Genomic DNA, 18860 nt, shown 5'->3' with positions numbered 1-18860 from the left:
ATAGACTGTTATACTCAGACTGCCAAGTGGATCAAGCAAGGAAAACTGGGTTTAAAAAGCTATATAAATTGGTGGAAATGACAATATGCATTCTAATGCTAACTGGCACATTGTAGGAAGCAGCTGGAAGCAAATAGTCCCCAAGGTACACTTGTTAACATTGCACTTGTTTATAAAGCTTGTGAAATCAAACATTCAGAATGCATCTACTCTCCTTCTGATGACAGGTAAACAGGGACAAACATCAATGGGAGAAGGAAACCAAACTTTTGTGCTTCAATTTACCTTGCTGGGACTTTCACAGGATCCAAAGATCCAAATCTTGTTGTTCTGCGTTTTCCTGATCATTTACCTTCTCTCTGTTTTTGGAAACCTGCTCATAATAATCCTTATCCAAACTGACCCTCGACTTCACACTCCCATGTACTTTTTCCTCAAAAACTTGTCCTTTGTTGATCTTTGTTTCTCTACAAGCATCGTTCCCCAGATGTTGGTCCACTTCCTTGTGAAAAAGAAAACCATTTCCTTTGCTGGGTGCTCACTACAGATAGTTGTCTTCCTCCTAGCAGGGTGTACAGAGTGTGCTCTTCTGGCGATGATGTCCTATGACCGTTATGTGGCAGTCTGCAGGCCCCTACACTATTCTACTCTCATGACCCACAGGGTTTGTGTCCAGCTGGCCATAGTGTCCTGGATAAGTGGGGCATTTGTATGTTCAGTGGACAGTGCGTTTACACTCTGTCTCCCCTACCAGGGACAGAACATAATTAATCACTATTTTTGTGAACCTCCTGCACTCCTGAAGCTGGCTTCTGCAGACACCTACAATGCTGAAATGGCCCTCTTTTCAATGGGTGTGATTGTTCTCCTAGCTCCTGTCTCTCTCATCCTGGTCTCTTATTGGCATATTATCTCCACTGTGATTTGGATGCAGTCAGGGGAGGGGAGGCTCAAGGTGTTCTCTACCTGTAGCTCCCATCTCACTGTTGTGGTTCTCTACTATGGCTCTGGAATATTTGCCTACATGAGACCCAATTCCAAGTCAATGAATGAAAGGGATAAGGTCATATCTTTGTTCTATTCAGTTATGACTTCAGTGTTGAACCCTATAATTTACAGCCTGAGGAACAAAGACGTGAAGGGAGCTCTGAGAAAACTGGCTGGAAGATAGTCAACATTCAGAGGCAATGATTATTGACATTTTAAAAAATTACTTTGACTACTTTGATAGACAACAATAGCTCTACTAGCTTCATTCTTTTCTTTCCTTGCCTTGTTTACCTCAGTTGATTTTCTTCTCTACAAATATTCACTGAATGCCTACCCTATGAAAACACTGTGCCCAGAACCTCAAAATATGAGTAACTTAATGCCTTTCTTAAAAAACTTGAAATTCACAAGATAACACAAATATAATTCTTTTAAGAGGTAACTCTTTCAAAAGCTAAATAAAGAAGGAATATTTTACAAACTTTTGCACAGCAGAGGAAACCACGAACAAAATGAAAACCTATGGACTGGGAAAAATATTTGCAAATGATGGAACCAAGAACTTAATTTCCAAAACACAAACAGCTCATCCAACTCAATAACAAAAAAACAACCCAATCAAAAAATGAGCAGAAGACCGAAACAGACATTCCTCCAAAGAAGACAGTCACTGTCACTGTGTGTGTGTGTGTGTTCAGTCGTGTCCAACTGAGCACAACCCTATGGATTGTAGCCCACCAGGCTCCTCTGTTCATGGAATTTTCCAAGTGAGAATACTGGAGTGGGTTGCCATTTCCTACTCCAGGGGATCTTCTTGACCCGGGGACTGAACCTGCGTCTCTTGCATCTCCTGCACTGGCAGGTGGATTCTTTACCACTAGTGCCACCAGTCAGTTGGTCAACTGTCACCTAAAAAGATACCCAACACTGCTAGTTATTTGCAAAATGCAAATCAAAACTATGAGAAGTCACTTCACACTGGTCAAAATGGCCATTATTAAAAAGTCTACAAATAACAAATCCTGGAGGTGGTGTGGAGAAAAAGGAATCCTCCTACATTGTTGATGGGGATGTAAATTGGTGCAGCCACTATGGAAAACTGTGTGTGGTCATGCCTTCCTTTTAGAAGAAAGACAATGATTAAATGAAAAACTAAACTTGGCAATTTGCATGAGCTTTAAGTAAATGAAAGTCACTCAATCATGTCCAATTCTTTGCGACCCCATGGACTATACAGGTCAAGGAATTCTCCAGGCCGGAATACTGGGCTGGGTAGTCATTGCCTTCTCCAGGGGATCTTCCCAACCCAGGGATTGAACCTGGGTCTCCTGCATTGCAGGCGGATTCTTTACCTGCTGAGCAACAAGAGAAGCTGCATGAACACAGGATCACAATTAAAACAAAGCAAAAAAATTTTTTTTAATTTCAGAGTCTAAAGAAATTTTATTTATTATATTATCTAACTAATGTTTTAATCTCTGTAATTTTCTTAGTTAACTCACACTGAGCTTTTTTATTAAAATGTCTGGGAGGCCTATATTCATTATATTCTAGCCACAATGACTTTCCTTTTCTTCCTCAAAAATGAAAAGTGCATTCAACCTCTAATCATTAGCAATGGATATTCCTTGCATCTGAAATGTTCTGCTAATCAGCCTTGGTGCACTTAACTTGTACTCAACATTGACAGTTCATTCTCAACAAAACTGTCAGCTCTCTAGGGGCCTTCACGAAACATACAGTCTAAGACAACATGCCTTTCAGTCACTTTCTGTCTCCATTATTGCTTGTTATTATGTTTATGGGACTTCTATCCCTGAAATTATCTTTATTCATTTGGAAACATCCTGATTAAAACCAACTTGAAAGATGGAATGACAAAATTAATAAAAATCTAAGATCTGTAAAGGGAATCTGGCCATATGATTTGTCATAAATATAAGGAGGAAAAGATTTAAGAAATGAGAGGTACTCAGTAGTGACAATGCAAAAGGATAGTCAAAAAGAATTAGAACTTAAAGATTGCCCATCAAAGAAGAAAAGATATTGGATAGGTGCCTGCAGGCAGTGGTTTTGTTATTCATTTTTTATCTTTTGTTGTTGGCAACAAGAATCCTCACTTATAAAATCAATATGGGATTAAATTATATAATATTTCAATTCCTTTCCAGTTCTAATATAATATGACTAAGTCACAAATAATTAATAATAGTATAATTCAGAAAATTAAATAAGTATTAATATTGAATAATTATTCAATACATTATCCTTCTCTCTGATTCCCTTCAGTGTAGTAACTGGTTATTCCTGATCCTACGTCCATCATTCTCTTTTGCTCTATTTTATACAGTTTTACTGAATCCACAAATATTCCTCTAAAAAGATTTGATCTGAGTTTTTAACCTTATCAAAGTTATTCCTATTCCTTATAAAAGTGTTCCATACTTTTTATTTAAAAAATCCCTATTTGCAAAAACGGGACACAGACATGCAAATTGCGGACACAGTGGGGTAAGGAAAGGGTGGGACTAATTAAGAAAGTAGTATTGACATATATATACTATCGTGTGGGAAACAGACAACTAGTGGGAAGCCACTGTGTAACACAGGGAGCCCAGCCTGATGCTTGGTGATGACCTAGAGGGGTGGGATGAGAGCATGGAGGGAGGCTCATATGTGTATAATTATGACTAATTCCCATTGTTGTACAGCAGAAACTGATACAACATAGTAAAACAATTATCCACCAATTAAAAAAAAATTTATCTGAGTTTTTAACCTTATAAATGAAGTACTATGCTACATAATCCTTAGGGCTCTTTTTTTCACTGAATATTAAATTGCTGAGTTATTTGTTTGGTTGTATGTCCTTCTGGTTCCTTTGTTTTGATTGCTGCATGATACTCTTGTGTGGATATTTATCTATTCCACTGTTGATGGACATAAAGCTTGTTCCCAGTTTGTTGTTTTTTTAATTGTGAATAATGTGCTCTTACATTTCACATGTGTAAAACCTTCTTTTGGGTATGTTCTTTTTATGAGAAAAATAAAAAATCTTGTATTTTATTTCTTTTGTTGTACTTCTGCAATAATTTTCTTGAGCATATTCTTTTTATAATCAGAACATTAAAAATGTATTTTTCATTTGCTTAAAATTGAAAGAAAAAAGATATAACTTCAGCAGCGGAGAATTTTTCAGAATTTTTTGGAAAAATAAGTGATTAAAGAGAGACTAAAGAATGAGGAGAACCTAGCAAAAAATTGGGTGAGGGAATGGCCTGAACTGCAGCAGTGATGGATAGAGGCAGGTGCTGTATCATTCATTATCTTGAAGCAGCTGAGTCCACTTGAACTGAGCGTAGGAACATGCACACATGTGTGCTCATGAATTAATGAAAGAAAAAGGGGGAAACAAGAAACATAAAAGTGTAGACAGATCCAATAAATCAGTGCTTTGATGCTAATTAAAGCTCAAGGAAGGAAGGCCTGATATGAACAGAAGCACTGCAAAATTCATTTCTCTCTGGCTGATAATGGCCCAGGTTAGAGGCACAAATTGGGAGACGGGGAGTGGCAGCATTTACAGAACCCACAAGATACACTTAGTAATTTGGAAAGAGAGCTAACCAGGGGCCCTTGCTTCTTAGGTCATTCACTGATGCTGTCTATTTAGTAGGACTTTTTGGAAATGGCCTTGGTAAATCCATGTGAGGGCAGCATAGCCCTCAGGCCTCAGAGCTCATTTAGTGGGTAAAGTTTGCTGGAGTTGGAGGCCAGGAGACATGCCTGGGAGATTCATTAAAATTTTGTTTCCTGGAGCAGGATTTTCAGGGGAGGTCATGTCAGCTGAAGGGATGAGACCATGATGCTTCCCCCAGGACAGGGCCCCAGCTCACTGTCGCCCCAGGGACAGTGAGGCTGGTGTATAGAATCTCCATTGGGCAGCTCCTTTTATACCTTTTAAGTCAAATTCCTTCTCATCTTTTTTCATGGCTCCCAATAAGATAGGAATACCTGAAAATCTGAGTACCTGGGCTCAAGAATTCAGTTAGAATGATGCCAAGGCTCTGAAGGTTTTCTCACAAGGAGAATTTAGCTTGTGCCTAGAGATTTAGCTCCTTGTTTCCCCAGAATCCTGCCTAGGTTCTCATCTGCTCATTGGCATCCACTTCCACCTCCAGAGAGGACTGACAATGTGACTGGAGGTGTCTTTGACCTCTGAATTCAGTCACAGCTGTATACATGCCTACATCCTCCCCTGCCAGAAGAACCATCACCTCTTTCTTCATCTTCTTGAACATCTTCATCCCTCAAATGAATCACAGGGCAGTAAGTGAACGCAGGCAGCTGAACCCCTCCCCATCTGAGGTAAGGGCTCTTTCTTTGTTTCAAGAAAATTAAGTGGAATCTGGAAGTCTTGAGATATATGATCAAGACCTCACTGCTCTGCTTCTTAGATTCTCAGTCCCTCAGCCATTATAACTCATCCATTCCATTCTATACTTTAGGTACCCTTACATATACCCACAATTGTTCTGTTCCACTGGCAAGACCTGGGTTCCTATACTTCTTGATGCTGGCATCCTGGTAAAAGTCTCAGTATTGTCTCTAGACCTAGATTATCCTGGCCTCAGATGATCTGATGTGTACCCATAAAAGACTGGGATCTCAAAAGAGGATAATCTAAAATCAGTTGAAATGCCTGTTCCATATATGCCTGCTTGATATTAAAGTCCAGTGCTACAGAAAAAGCTAATTGAAGTCAATGAATATTTTAAAGTATGCTAATAGTGATACAGAGTAATAACATAAAGATGTGATTCCAAATTTTTGACTCCAACTTCTTCATTGGCTTTGTCTGACCATTTCCTGTAAAGTACAACAATGCCTCTCTGTTAATCTCGTTTTCTATTCTCTTCCCTTGGTCTGAGGTATTCACCCATCATCAGCAGTTTTCCAGAAAGGGGGCTCATCCTGTGTAGGCACCCTATATGTTTTCTGGCATTTATCCTCAGATGACCATAGTGGAGACAAACTAGAGAATGGAAGGAGGGAGAGCAGGGCTCTGAATCAAGGGGAGGAAGGCAGATAGAAAAGATCTTGAGTCCTAAGTATCACCACTTTAAGTTCTACTTTTTCTTTTAAGTGAAGTCACTCAGTCGTGTCCGACTCTTTGCGACCCCATGGACTGTAGCCTACTACGCTCCTCTGTCCATGGGATTTTCCAGGCAAGAGTACTGGAGTGGGTTGCCATTTCCTTCTCCAGAGGATCTTCCTGACCCAGGGATCGAACCCAGGTCTCCTGCACTGTAGGCAGACGCTTTACCATCTGAGCCACCAGGGAAGTCCTGTCCAAATTTTCTTTTAAGTCCTGTCCAAATTCCTGGAGCATAAATCTGGATAAATATAACCAGTTAATTATCTTCTTCCCTTTATTAATATATCCATTCACCTTTTTAATTCAAGGAAAAAAGTCATATATATTCTAGGAACAGTACTAAGAATTGTCTTTGGATTTGTGTTTTTGTCGCTGCCAATGGGCAAAGAAGTTATTCCAGTCACTATTTCTTAGTTTCAACGTATATACCTGGTTTTGTGAGACCAGAGAAAGATCTCAGGCCCCAAAGAATGATGAAACAGTTTTACAACAAGATGATTTTCTGGTTGACTTCTTGCCTGGACTTCACTGTGGCGTAAGTGCAAGGAGGATACTTGCACTTATACTGCTTCAATGTCCTGACCTTTATAGTGCTATCTCCTCTCTCTGTTATTGCACTCTGACCCTTTTTTCCTTAGCCGCCTTATATTCATCTGCAGCCTGTGCTTGTATAAGTAACATTTAAGTGATTATGTAAAGTTTCCTTCCCTGATATTCACTTAGATAGACTCATAGTATGTTACACTTTCCTTCGTATTTCATTGCCAGTAGATGTGTGTAGGTGTTTATGTAATGGGCTTTTCACATCCATGCAATTTCCCTAGCATCAGATATAGTGCCTGGTGTATTATAAGTGCTTAGTAAATATTTATGGAGTGAATGAAAGGAACTAGATCAATTGGAAAAGCCTTCCAATTTTAGGATTTTATCATCCAACTACTGAAAGGTCCCAACCCTAAGTTGACAACGTTGGTGACATAAACTGAAGAGAGAGGGGTAAGAGCAGATGATACAAAGGAAAGAGGAAACATTTGGTGGATTATTCTCTTCTTTTCCAGAGTGCCTCCTGAGTCCTCCATCCAACTATGAAAAATCTGCATCCATGTAGCGGAAATGAAGTAACACTGTTCCACACACCACTTGGTCTCCTGGTCAAATCTTTCCACCAGTACTTCCACAGAGATTCAGGGCTCAGCAGAACCAGCATCTTTCCTCATACAGCTAATACTATGAGATAGAGGATCTCTTTTTTTGTTCAGGATCTTATTTTGACTTTCAAGTGATGGGATGGCTTTGGACCTTTTCTATAAAGCCCCCTCTTTTATAACTCACCCCTTCTATCATGTACCCTAAACACAAATACCTTGCCATATCTTTTCAAATCTCATGCATCACCTTCATTTCTATCCTCATTCCTCCTGAGCAAACATCTTACCATTACCTGAAAATAGGTGAACATCTTTTGTACTGTTCCTGAATATGTACCTCCAAAATCTATACTATCCCAGTGATTCAGTCATGCACAGAATTCCTCTTCCCTTCTATAAAGTAGCAGTATGCTCATCAAGGATGTGAGGACAGTTCAAGAACACAAGAGACCAAGTGGTCCAAGAGCCAACAGGTTCCCTGTTGAGAAAACTGTTCAGAACAATGAGACTGGAAAATGAAGCCAGATGTCATGTCTAGGGGAGCAGAAAACACAGAATTGGAATCCCAAGGAAATTTAAAGCAGAAAAGCAACTGAATTAAAAGCCAATGTGCAGAGTAATTTTTTTGTTGGGACGATAGCTATGATTTTATCTATTTACAAAGATATTTGCTTGGCTTCATTCTCTTGATTATCTTATTTAAAGATGACAGACTATGACCAAAATGCTTATTTCTAATTTATATGATACTTTTAATAATTTAATGAAAAGATTCATAAATTCAGAAGCCAGAAGGCAAACCTAGCTACCAAGAGGAAAAGATATCGTCTCATGGAATTCTTATTGGTAATTCCATAGTGATGTGAGACAATACAAAACTAGGGTAATCTCCCTTAGAAAGACTTTCGTCAAGACCCTCTGGTTCTACATAACTAAAGAAACAACACAGAATGGAGCACTGGAACTTCACTCTGGGAAGTGGCTTCATATTGATGGGGATTCTGAATGACAGTTTGTCTCCTGAGCTGATCTGTGCTACAGTCACAGTCCTGTACATGCTGGCCCTCACCAGCAATGGCTTTCTGCTCCTGGCCATCACAACGGATGCCCGGCTCCATGTGCCCATGTACCTCCTGCTTGGGCAGCTCTCTCTCATGGACCTCCTCTTCACATCTGTTGTCACTCCCAAGGCCTTCGTGGATTATCTGCTCAGTGAAAACACCATCTCCTTCGTGGGTTGTGCCCTTCAGATGTTCCTGGCACTGACCCTGGGTGGTGCAGAGGACCTCCTACTGGCCTTCATGGCCTATGACAGGTATGTGGCCATTTGTCATCCTCTGAACTACATGGTCCTCATGAGGCCGAGAGTTTGCTGGCTCATGGTGACCACATCCTGGGTCCTGGCTTCCCTGAGTGCTCTAGGACATACCTTGTACACCATGCACTTCCCTTTCTGCATGTCCCAGGAGATCAGCCACCTGCTCTGTGAGATTCCACCTCTGTTGAAGTTGGCCTGTGCAGATACTTCCAGGTATGAACTCATGGTGTATGTGACAGGTGTGACTTTCCTCTTGCTCCCCCTTTCTGCCATTGTTTCCTCCTACACACTAATCCTGCTTACTGTGCTCCACATGCCCTCAAATGAAGGGAGGCGGAAAGCCCTGGTCACCTGCTCTTCCCACCTGACTGTGGTCGGGATGTTCTATGGAGCGGCCACATTCATGTATGTTCTGCCCAGTTCCCTCCACAGCCCCAAGCAAGACAACATCATCTCTGTCTTCTACACGATTGTCACCCCAGCCCTGAACCCCCTCATCTACAGCCTGAAGAATAAAGAGGTGATGGGGGCTTTGAGGAGGGTCCTGGGAAAACACATACTATAGGCACATCTCCTGACACAGTTACCAAGTAGATGTGGTAGTTGTTGTTCAGTCACTCACTGATGTCTGACTTTTTGTGAGCCCATGGACTGCAGCACTCCAGGCTTTCCTGTCCTTCGCCATTTCTCCCGGAGCTTGCTCAAACTCATGTCGTTTGAGTAAGTGATGCCATCCAACCATCTTGTCCTCTGTCGTCCCCTTCTCCTCCCGCCTTCAATCTTTCCCAGCATCAGGGTCTTTTCTAATGAGTCGGCTCTTCGCATCAGGTGGCCAAAGAACTGGAGGTTCAACTTCAGGATAAATCCTTCCAATGAATATTCAAGACTGATTTTCTTTAGGATGGACTGGTTGGATCTCCTTGCAATCCAAGGGTCTCTCAAGAGTCTTCTCCAACACCACAGTTCAAAAGCATCAGTTCTTCAGTGCTCAGCCTTCTTAATGGTTCAACTCTCACATCCATACATGACCACTGGAAAATCCATAGATTGACTAGACAGACCTTTGTGGGCAAAGCAATGTCTCTCCTTTTTAAATGCTGTCTAGGTTTGTCTTAGCTTTTCTTCCAAAGAGCAATCGTCTTTTAATTTCATGGCTGCAGATGTGATAAACTAAGTTTCAATTTCAATGTCATATAGCAGTGATAATGATATAGCTAATAACAGGCTGAGCAAACTCCCACAGCCTCTTAAAATCAGAGGAGGACTGCTTTCATTTGAACTGGATTCTTAGTTGTAGAGAGAAATATCTTCAGAAGATATCTTGGGCTTCTTGTCTTGTTAGGTAGATGGTTGTTCAAGCAATTAGTTGGAAAGAATAATCAATTTGTGACTGTATTTGTACAAATACTTATGTTGAACGTGTTAAAGAGAAATTGTTAGTCACTCTGTCATGTCTGACTCTTTGCAATCACATGGACTGTAGCCCACCAGGCTCCTCTGTCAATGGGATTCACCAGGCAAGAATACTGGAGTGCGTTGCCATTCCCTTCTCCTGGGGATCTTCCTGACCCAGGGATCGAACCTGAGTCTCTCACATTGCAGACGGATTCTATACCATCAGAGCCACCAAGAGAAGCCCTTACGTTAAGATTAAAAAAAGCTAAATGGGACATTTTTATACTGCCTGAAATTAAAATTATAGAAATGAATAAAATAGAATGTGGAAATTCTCAGATTTCCAGTGAGGACTGGAGATACAATAGCAGTGAGAGTGATGTGATGTGTATTTGCTTGATTTTTTTTTAAAATATATAATTTACATACATATAGACCTGTTTTGAAACATCAAAATAATTGCATGGTAAGTATATTTATATCTCTATGTTCACAGGAAAGGAAGACTACCAAATATAATTCACTTTCTATTAGCTTAGAACAAAATTTAGTCACTCAGTCGTGTCTGACTCTGTGATCCCATGGACTGTAGCCCTCCAGGTTTCTCTGTCCATGGAATTCTCCAAGCAAGAATACTGGAGTGGGTTGCCATTCCCTTCTTCAGCAGATCTTCCCAACCCAGGGATTGAACCCAGGTCTCCCATGTTGGCAGGCAAATTCTTTACTATCTCAGCTACCAGGGAAGCATATCTATTAGTTTAGATATGCTTTATTTTTATCATTCAATATATCAGTGTTGGGAAGATTTATAACAAAAACTGGGAACTAAAATCCGTTCAGTTGAGAAGCTCCAAAAACACCTTGGCTCATATAGTTGAGATTATTTTTGAGGTAATGCTTTGTTAAAACTCAGAAAAACATTCTTTCTTTATAAAAACTATCTTAGATTGTTTAATCTATTAAGATAAATGATAATACAACTATAATAATCTATGGAACTAATCCACGTTCATCATAAAAACCGAAAACTTGAAACTTGATAAAGAAGCCAAAATCACTTATTTTCTATTTTTTGCTTTTTCATATATGTAATTTACTGAATAGTTATGTACATTTTGGTTAAAGTTCTGTTATTTCTTTGTTGTTGTTTAAAATTTGGTGAACTTCCTCCTGTGAAGAAGGAACATTATAGCGTAGGGGAAAAGAGAGACAGTAGCAGGGAGGGAGAGAGTGTTGATTCCTTTTATCATCTGTGCATCTTTGAACACCAAATTAAACTGTTTGTTTCTCAGTTTGCTCATCTGAAAAACAGTGATATTAATAGAACTCATGATGATTTCATGATGTTTTAGGGAGTCTTGAATAAGATGATAAGGCACTTAGACCAAAGCTTGTCAAAGTGCTTAAACCATGCTGCTGTTGCTGCTGCTAAGTCGCTTCAGTCGTGTCCGATTCTGTGCAACCCCATAGATGGCAGCCCGCCAGGCTCCCCCGTCCCTGGGATTCTTCAGGCAAGAACACTGGAGTGGGTTGCCATTTCCTTCTCCAATGCATAAAAGTGAAAATTGAAAGTGAAATCACTCAGTTGTGTCTAACTCTTCGCGACCCCATGGACTGCAGCCTACCAGGCTCCTCTGTCCATGGGATTTTCTAGGCAAGAGTACTGGAGTGGGTTGCCACTGCCTTCTCCATAATCCATGCTAACTATTACATGAATAACTAGTAAATATTCTTGATAAAACTTCATAATTAAGTTTTAAAAACTTCATATTCATAAAAAATATGATGACTACATAATGTCATCATATGAATCTGCTATAATGTATTTAGGGATTTCCTTACACTTAATTTTGTCTCTCTAAATTTTCCTACATAAGGGTATATTTTATGTTAGGTCAAATTGTAGAAGTGGAAGTAGTGGGGTGTAAGCAAAGAAACTACTTTTAAATTCTTGTTATAAACAGACAGATTGCTAACAAGTAATTTCGAAACCCTTTCCATTCTGTCATAATGTTGAGCTGGAAGTGCCTGTCTATTGTACACTTTATGGAGCTGTCTTATCATTTGAACTTGCTTTGCTTATTTATTAAACATATCAATGAAAATGTAACAGATTTTTTTATATTACTTATTTTGCTTCATCTAATGAGTTTTTTTTTATTTGTAGCTGTTTGTAGTTCCTTACATTTCCCATTCTTTGTTCAGAAATTATTTTCAAATTTCTTTTAGATTTGCTTAATAATTTCATAAATGACATTTGACCTTTTAATCTGCAGTTTATTTAGATATATGATGAATGGTGAGCTTTAAGTTAATTTGTGTTTCTAAATAGCTGATTTTCTTATTAGTATTCTTAATCACCTTTCCATAGTATGTGTTTATTATTACTATTACTGTATTTATAATTGTTTGACTATATGCTGTCTTGTAAGTCCAGCAGTAGAGAATGTTTTTGCTCCTGTTCTCTAGTTCCATTGGTCAATAAAGAATCTCTGTTTCCATTTTTCCTCACCAAAATTTTCTTAGGTTTTATCATCAGTTTATTCTTCCTGATGAATTTTTGAATCATCTGCTAACTGTCCAAAAAACCTCACTGGTATATTGTTGCAATTGTATTTAACTCATACATTGATTTGGAAATGCTATCTTTTTGCAGTATTCAGTCTTAACTCCCAGGAATGTAGTATGCTATTGCCTCACCCAATATAATTTGTTTGTTATTCCCTAAAAATACCACTTCACACCTTGACTCTCTGCTTATGACTTGCATCATACATCGCAGGGAAAAGGGGAGTAGATGTATAGAACTTCGTCATCTTCCACTACCAGCTTGACTAGCATAGCTGCACATCATGTTTTCATCTTTGGAAGAGCCCATCATATTCTCCAGGACAATCCATGTTGCTACAAATGACAGAATTTCACTCTTTTTAAGTGGCTGAGTTATTTTTCATTGTTAAAATTTAAAAAGTGCCCGTGAGAGACCAAACACTACACTAAGTTCTCTTGAACCAAGTTCTGTTACTACTCAAAGAAATACGTATTAGAATCATCTGCTTCTGCTCTGCAGCATCTCTTTACAGAAATATTTGCTACAGTTTACGCACTTGCTCCAGTAACCCCCATCTTAAAGAACTCTTCTTTGAAGTCATACTCTCCCCTCCAGTTCCTACTCCATTTCTCAGAACAAGTCATCTTACCAGAAACTATGGCTTTAGGGCCTAACTGTACGTGTAGCTTCAGGCCCTTTCCTACGATTCAGGACACCTGCCACTGTAATCAGGTCCCCTTCTATGCCATACCCGGAGTACTGCAGTTGCGCTTGTCAGCAAAGACAGGTTTGTGATTCATCGTCCGACAAAGAAAATATAGTTTGTGTATTTTATAAAATGGTAAAGGTGAACTTTAATTACCCATGATAACCAATGATCATAAAAAGGTTTTAGAGATTAAAAACTACATTCCACAGAACATACAACAAATAATCTACATGTCTCAGAAAAATTTTGAACAATTTGTAGGCACTTCCAACACTGGTAACTCTACAGAATTCCATTGTAATTAATGTTTTTAGTCTTATACTCAGTGTGTGTGTTCCTACATGATTTTCTCTCTGGAATTGCACTCCTTCTTACAGGCATAAAAAATTCTGCTCATTTCCCAAAACTCCTTTTTTCACTTTCTAAAATGCTTATTGGAAAGATGTGAGGTTTAAGGGTTGAGGCAATAATTCCCTCATTTTGAATAACAACTTAAAGAGCCTATATTTTGTAATTTAATAGAATGCAAAATGAAAATATAATTGGAAATGAAAATGGTTCAGTCACTATGGAAGATAATTCCTTAAAAATACACTTACCAAAAAACTGACCAAGTTCACTGAAAGATATTTACCCAAGGGAGTAACAGTTTATGTTCACTTGAAAATCTGCACCTGAATGTTTGTAATGGCTTTTTACACAAACAACGAAAATCAGAAAGAACACACAGATGTCTTTGATGAATAGATAAGCAAGCTATGATACATCCATACAAATGGACACTACTCAGCAATAAGTGCGAACAGGCTTCTAATAATCAGCAGAATTTGGATGAATCTCAAATATATTATGCTAATTGAAAGGAGCTATACTCAAAGTGTCTGATACCATTCATATGACATGCTGAAAAGGCAAAAAAGAAAAATAGTAGCAGTGGTAAACAGATCAGAGAGTTGGCAGGGGACTGGTGGAGGGCAGGATATAATTACCAAAGGACACCAGAGAATTTGGGAGGTTGATACAACTTCTATATCTTGATTTTGGTGGTGGCTGTATACTATATATGGGCTTCCTTGGTACCTCAGTGGCAAAGAATCTGCCAGTGCAGGAGATGTGGGTTGATCCCTGGGTCAGGAAAAGCCCTTGGAAAAGGAAATGGCAACCCACTCTAGTATTCTTGCTTGGGAAGTCCCCTGGACAGAGAAACCTGGCAAGCTGCAGTCCATGGGGTCGCAAAAGAGTCAGACACAACTCAGTGACTGAACAACAAATATACATTTATAAAAACTTGCAGCACCATATACTACAAAAGGTGAATTTAACTGTATGAAACTGTACCTTAGTAAAACTGAAAAAAATTTAGGAAAAGATAATTGTAAATAAGAGGATATGAAGCTTTTAATACCCTGCTTCTACAACCTTCTTTAAGTACCATTAGAAAAAGTCCCCTGCCATATTGTTTTTTGTCAAGAGTTTAGTGTTGTAGTTTTGAAATACAATTGTATTTATTCTGTCAATTAAACTTGCCAGATCATTTGTTGAGCCAATTACTGTGTTCATCATTGCTCCCTGTAATATATATACATCCCTAAGCATCACCTTCCTTCTTGATGAAATTATTATATTCGGGCATCTTTGGTGGTAAAGCCTTATAGTTTTGCTTGTAATTTTTTTTCACTCTCTACTGATGCTTTTTATCTATGCAGAAAACTCTCGGTGGGGGCAGTCATGTTCCCTCAGCACTTCTGAAGATATTTCTCTCTTGTCCTATAACTTCAGTGAGAACTCCACTATCTTCTGTCTTTATCAGTGGGAAATCTGTCTTATTTCTTTGAGAGAATTTAAAAGATTTTCATTAACACTGATATTCTCTATATTCGGTACTGTCTGGATAACTTTTTTTATTGGCTGCTCAATGTTTACGAAGTTGCACACTTTCTCTTCAAATGTCACTTGTGGCATACGTTATAACACCAACACACATACGTATGTACAGGACAAAACAGATTGCCAAAGGTCATGGAGGGAAGACTTGGAATTACAGACTCCACAGAGCACAGTCATGTTGAATTAAATAGTCCAGGCTAAGAAGATGATAAGTGAGGCCAGGGGGATGGAGGTGGGAAGCACTGTCCCATAGATGCCTCAAAACCCACCTTAAATCTGGGGCAGAGGACTGATTGACCACAAAAGGGTCTTTTCTTCCTGTTCATTTCAGTCGGTAATTTGGAAATGGGCCATCAGTGCCTTCCTTAGGTGACATAGAAACCCAGGGCCTCCAAGCTCATTTAGTGAGAGAAGAGTACAAGGAAACAGGGCCAGGAAACAGGCCCAAAGGGATTCATTACCATCCTGTTTCCTGGACCAGCCTTTCCAGGGAAGGCCATTACAGCTGAGAGGCTAGGCTAAGTCCTTCTAAACACAGGGGTAGAACAGAGGAAGTGGGATCGTGGGATGAGGAAACTGGGCAGCCTCCCCCAGGACAGGCCCTGGCCTCATGTTGGCCCCAGGGACGATGAGATCAGTCATTTCTGGGTCTCCTTTGAGCAGCCCTTCTAATATCTACTTCTCCTGATTCCCACTGCTCTCATTTTTTCTCCCAGACCCCAGCAAGAGTAAATTAAAGTCTGAGCATCAGTACCCATGAACTCTGTCTGACTAATGCACAATAGATAGATGAAACTTTTACTTGAGGAGCTATGTGACAGAAGCAGTTTCTTTTAATTTTCCACAGGTGTAAAAACAAGAAAGCTATCCTCTTGTTCCGTAGAAGCTCTCCAAGTCAGAAGGATTCAGTTGGCTCTGTCAGCAAGTATTGCATTTCCAGAGCAGACCTGTAGAGGAACTGAAGGAACAGAAGGAGTTCTAACTGACCTTGGTCAGACCCCTAAGACTTTTAACATCGCTTAGCAAAATCAGACCTATTGGATACAGCTGAAAAGTCCCATCTTCCTTCTCATTTTCTACTGCATCTTCCTTGACCCTCAAACAATCCCCAGGGTTGTCCATGTGGTCAGGCAGCTGGCACTTAACCACCTCAGGTAAGAGTATTGTCTCACTTCCAGGGAAGGGTGCAGTCTTGAGGAATTTTGACTTGAGAAATGGAGCCCAGTGCAGATCCTAAGAACTTCAGCTACTTTGTCTTCCAGGTTCTCTGCTTGGGCTCTGTAACTCATCACAAACTCCTCTATTCTTTGTTTTCTAAAAATGAGGAGGAATCAGTGAGGCCTGATGGAAGATTCTATGCTACATCCCAGACCAGTGTATCTGCTTCCGGGTGGTAGCATCAGGATCTGTCTTTAGACCTCATAGGCTTTGCTGGCATCTGATAAAAATATTTGTAGCTATGTTATAATATATGCCTCTGAAGGGCCATTTAAGATCAGATGATAGTTTTGTGACATGCTTTAGTACCTCTTTACTATTAAAATTCTGTGGAACCTGTAGAAGTCAATGGAAACTAGTGAAATGTCAAAATATATGACATAATAGAGGAAAGTGAGTTTTAGAAATATGCCTCATTTACAGACTTTTTAAAATATGTTCAAAGTTGGATTTATCTGCCCAGTTTCCATGATGTGTGAGACTGATTTTTGTCAATCTCATGTCTTGTTCTAGAAAGCTTCTCTGGGAATGGGTCCCAGACTCCCGTGGCAGCTTCCAGAAGAGGAGCTCTTTTTCCTCCCCTGTGGCTCCTCAATGCAGTGTGGATGCCCTGGCTCTGTAGTTTGGGGACCTAAGATGGTGAAAGAGAGGGAAGCTAAGGTTAATGAGCTTGATTACAAATACAACACATGCTCTTTTTTCTCCTACAACTTTCCCTATTTCTCCCCCAAACAGTCTGAGCTTCCTTATCAATTCCTTATGTTTTTCATATTTCTGAGTAATCCCAGGGTCACCTTTATTATAATATGTTATAAAAGAAACAGCTATGTTGGCATGGATTTTAAAGATTAAGTTCTGAAAGTAACATCACCTCAAGCACACTATTCCATAGTCTCTGACAATCTAAATTATCTTCCCTCTTTGGCACATGGAGAGTGTAGGGCTGTTCCAGTGAACTAAGGTACACACTTTAGCTCTTCTAATAAGGCTGTGTCTACAGCTTTGAGGGCTGCAAATCAATGTGGACATACGGTATATGGAAAAAAATAATGAGGTACATTATTGATATCACACTGATGCTCTTGTTTTAGTATTTCATATTCAAAATAGGTACACAGAACAGTGACTGTGTACTTAAATCATCAGTCAAACATTATACCTAAAGCATAGGTATAAGAATTATTAAGAGCATGGATACCTGGATATCAATATATTATAATGAGAAAGATGATTTGAATTTCTGAGGAGATACATATTCAGGTTTGATGTCCTGAATAATATTCTTATCTAGTGATCTTTGAATATTTAGCTCTTAATGTGATGCTTGTTCTCCATTCAGATGGTTTTTTTCAAGATACTTAAAAGATTCAGAAACAGAGATCAAGAAATAAAATTAGCTACCAGTGAGAAAGGAATCACCATATTGGACTCATATTGGGCATTCTATGGGGCCTCTGATGTTACAAAAGGCTGCAACCATCTTAAAAAAAAAATTCACCTAGAATCTACTTGGTTCTAGGCAACTAAAGAAACAACACAGAATGGAGCACTGGAACTCCACCCTGGGAAGTGGCTTCATATTGATGGGCATTCTGAATGACAGTTTGTCTCCTGAGCTGATCTGTGCTACAATCACAGTCCTGTACATGCTGGCCCTCACCAGCAATTGCCTTCTGCTCCTGGCCATCACAACGGATGCCCGGCTCCACGTGCCCATGTACCTCCTGCTCGGGCAGCTCTCTCTCATGGACCTCCTCTTCACATCTGTTGTCACTCCCAAGGCCATTATGGATTTTCTGCTCAGTGAAAACACCATCTCCTTCGTGGGCTGTGCCCTTCAGATGTTTCTGGCACTGACCCTGGGTGGTTCAGAGGACCTCCTACTGGCCTTCATGGCCTATGACAGGTATGTGGCCATTTGTCATCCTCTGAACTACATGGTCCTCATGAGGCCGAGAGTTTGCTGGCTCATGGTGGCCACATCCTGGATTTTGGCATCCCTTAGTGCCATTGTATATACTGTGTACACCATGCACTATCCCTTTTGCAAAGCCCGTGAGATCAGCCACCTGCTCTGTGAGATTCCACCTCTGTTGAAGTTGGCCTGTGCAGATACTTCCAGATATGAACTCATGGTGTATGTGATGGGCGTGACCTTCCTGATCCCTCCTCTTGTTGCTATCCTTGCCTCCTACACACTAATCCTGCTTACTGTGCTCCACATGCCCTCAAATGAAGGGAGGCAGAAAGCCCTGGTCACCTGCTCTTCCCACCTGACTGTGGTCGGGATGTTCTATGGAGCAGCCACATTCATGTATGTTCTGCCCAGTTCCCTCCACAGCCCCAAGCAGGACAACATCATCTCTGTCTTCTACACGATTGTCACCCCAGCCCTGAACCCCCTCATCTACAGCCTGAGGAATAAAGATGTCATGGGGGCCTTAAGGAGAATCCTGGGAAAATATATGCTGTGGACACACTCCTGA

At 40.0% G+C, this 18860-nt stretch overlaps 3 protein-coding genes across 3 annotated transcripts; all 3 read left to right on the top strand.

The window, feature by feature from the left end:
• Positions 1-229: 229 nt before the first annotated feature.
• Positions 230-1171, top strand: LOC128060677 (olfactory receptor 2D3-like). The gene has a single exon (XM_052653053.1). The coding sequence runs from the start codon at positions 248-250 to the stop codon at positions 1169-1171; it is 924 nt and encodes a 307-aa protein (XP_052509013.1). The 5' UTR covers positions 230-247.
• Positions 1172-8246: 7075 nt separating this feature from the next.
• LOC128060515 (olfactory receptor 2AG2-like) lies at positions 8247-9179 on the top strand. Its single transcript, XM_052652918.1, has one exon. The coding sequence runs from the start codon at positions 8247-8249 to the stop codon at positions 9177-9179; it is 933 nt and encodes a 310-aa protein (XP_052508878.1).
• An 8736-nt stretch (positions 9180-17915) lies between these two features.
• LOC128060516 (olfactory receptor 2AG1-like) lies at positions 17916-18860 on the top strand. The gene has a single exon (XM_052652919.1). The coding sequence runs from the start codon at positions 17916-17918 to the stop codon at positions 18858-18860; it is 945 nt and encodes a 314-aa protein (XP_052508879.1).

The sequence above is a fragment of the Budorcas taxicolor genome, chromosome 15 (genome assembly GCF_023091745.1).
Source record: "Budorcas taxicolor isolate Tak-1 chromosome 15, Takin1.1, whole genome shotgun sequence".
NCBI lineage: Eukaryota > Metazoa > Chordata > Mammalia > Artiodactyla > Bovidae > Budorcas > Budorcas taxicolor.
The sequence above is the reverse complement of the archived record's forward strand: the minus strand, read 5'-3'. Positions and strand labels throughout refer to the sequence as shown.

What these genes read in the sequence shown, in the direction of transcription:
- LOC128060677 (XM_052653053.1), top strand. Translation starts at nt 248, where the DNA reads ATGGGAGAAGGAAACCAAACTTTTGTGCTTCAATTTACCTTGCTGGGA.
- LOC128060516 (XM_052652919.1), top strand. Translation starts at nt 17,916, where the DNA reads ATGGAGCACTGGAACTCCACCCTGGGAAGTGGCTTCATATTGATGGGC.
- LOC128060515 (XM_052652918.1), top strand. Translation starts at nt 8,247, where the DNA reads ATGGAGCACTGGAACTTCACTCTGGGAAGTGGCTTCATATTGATGGGG.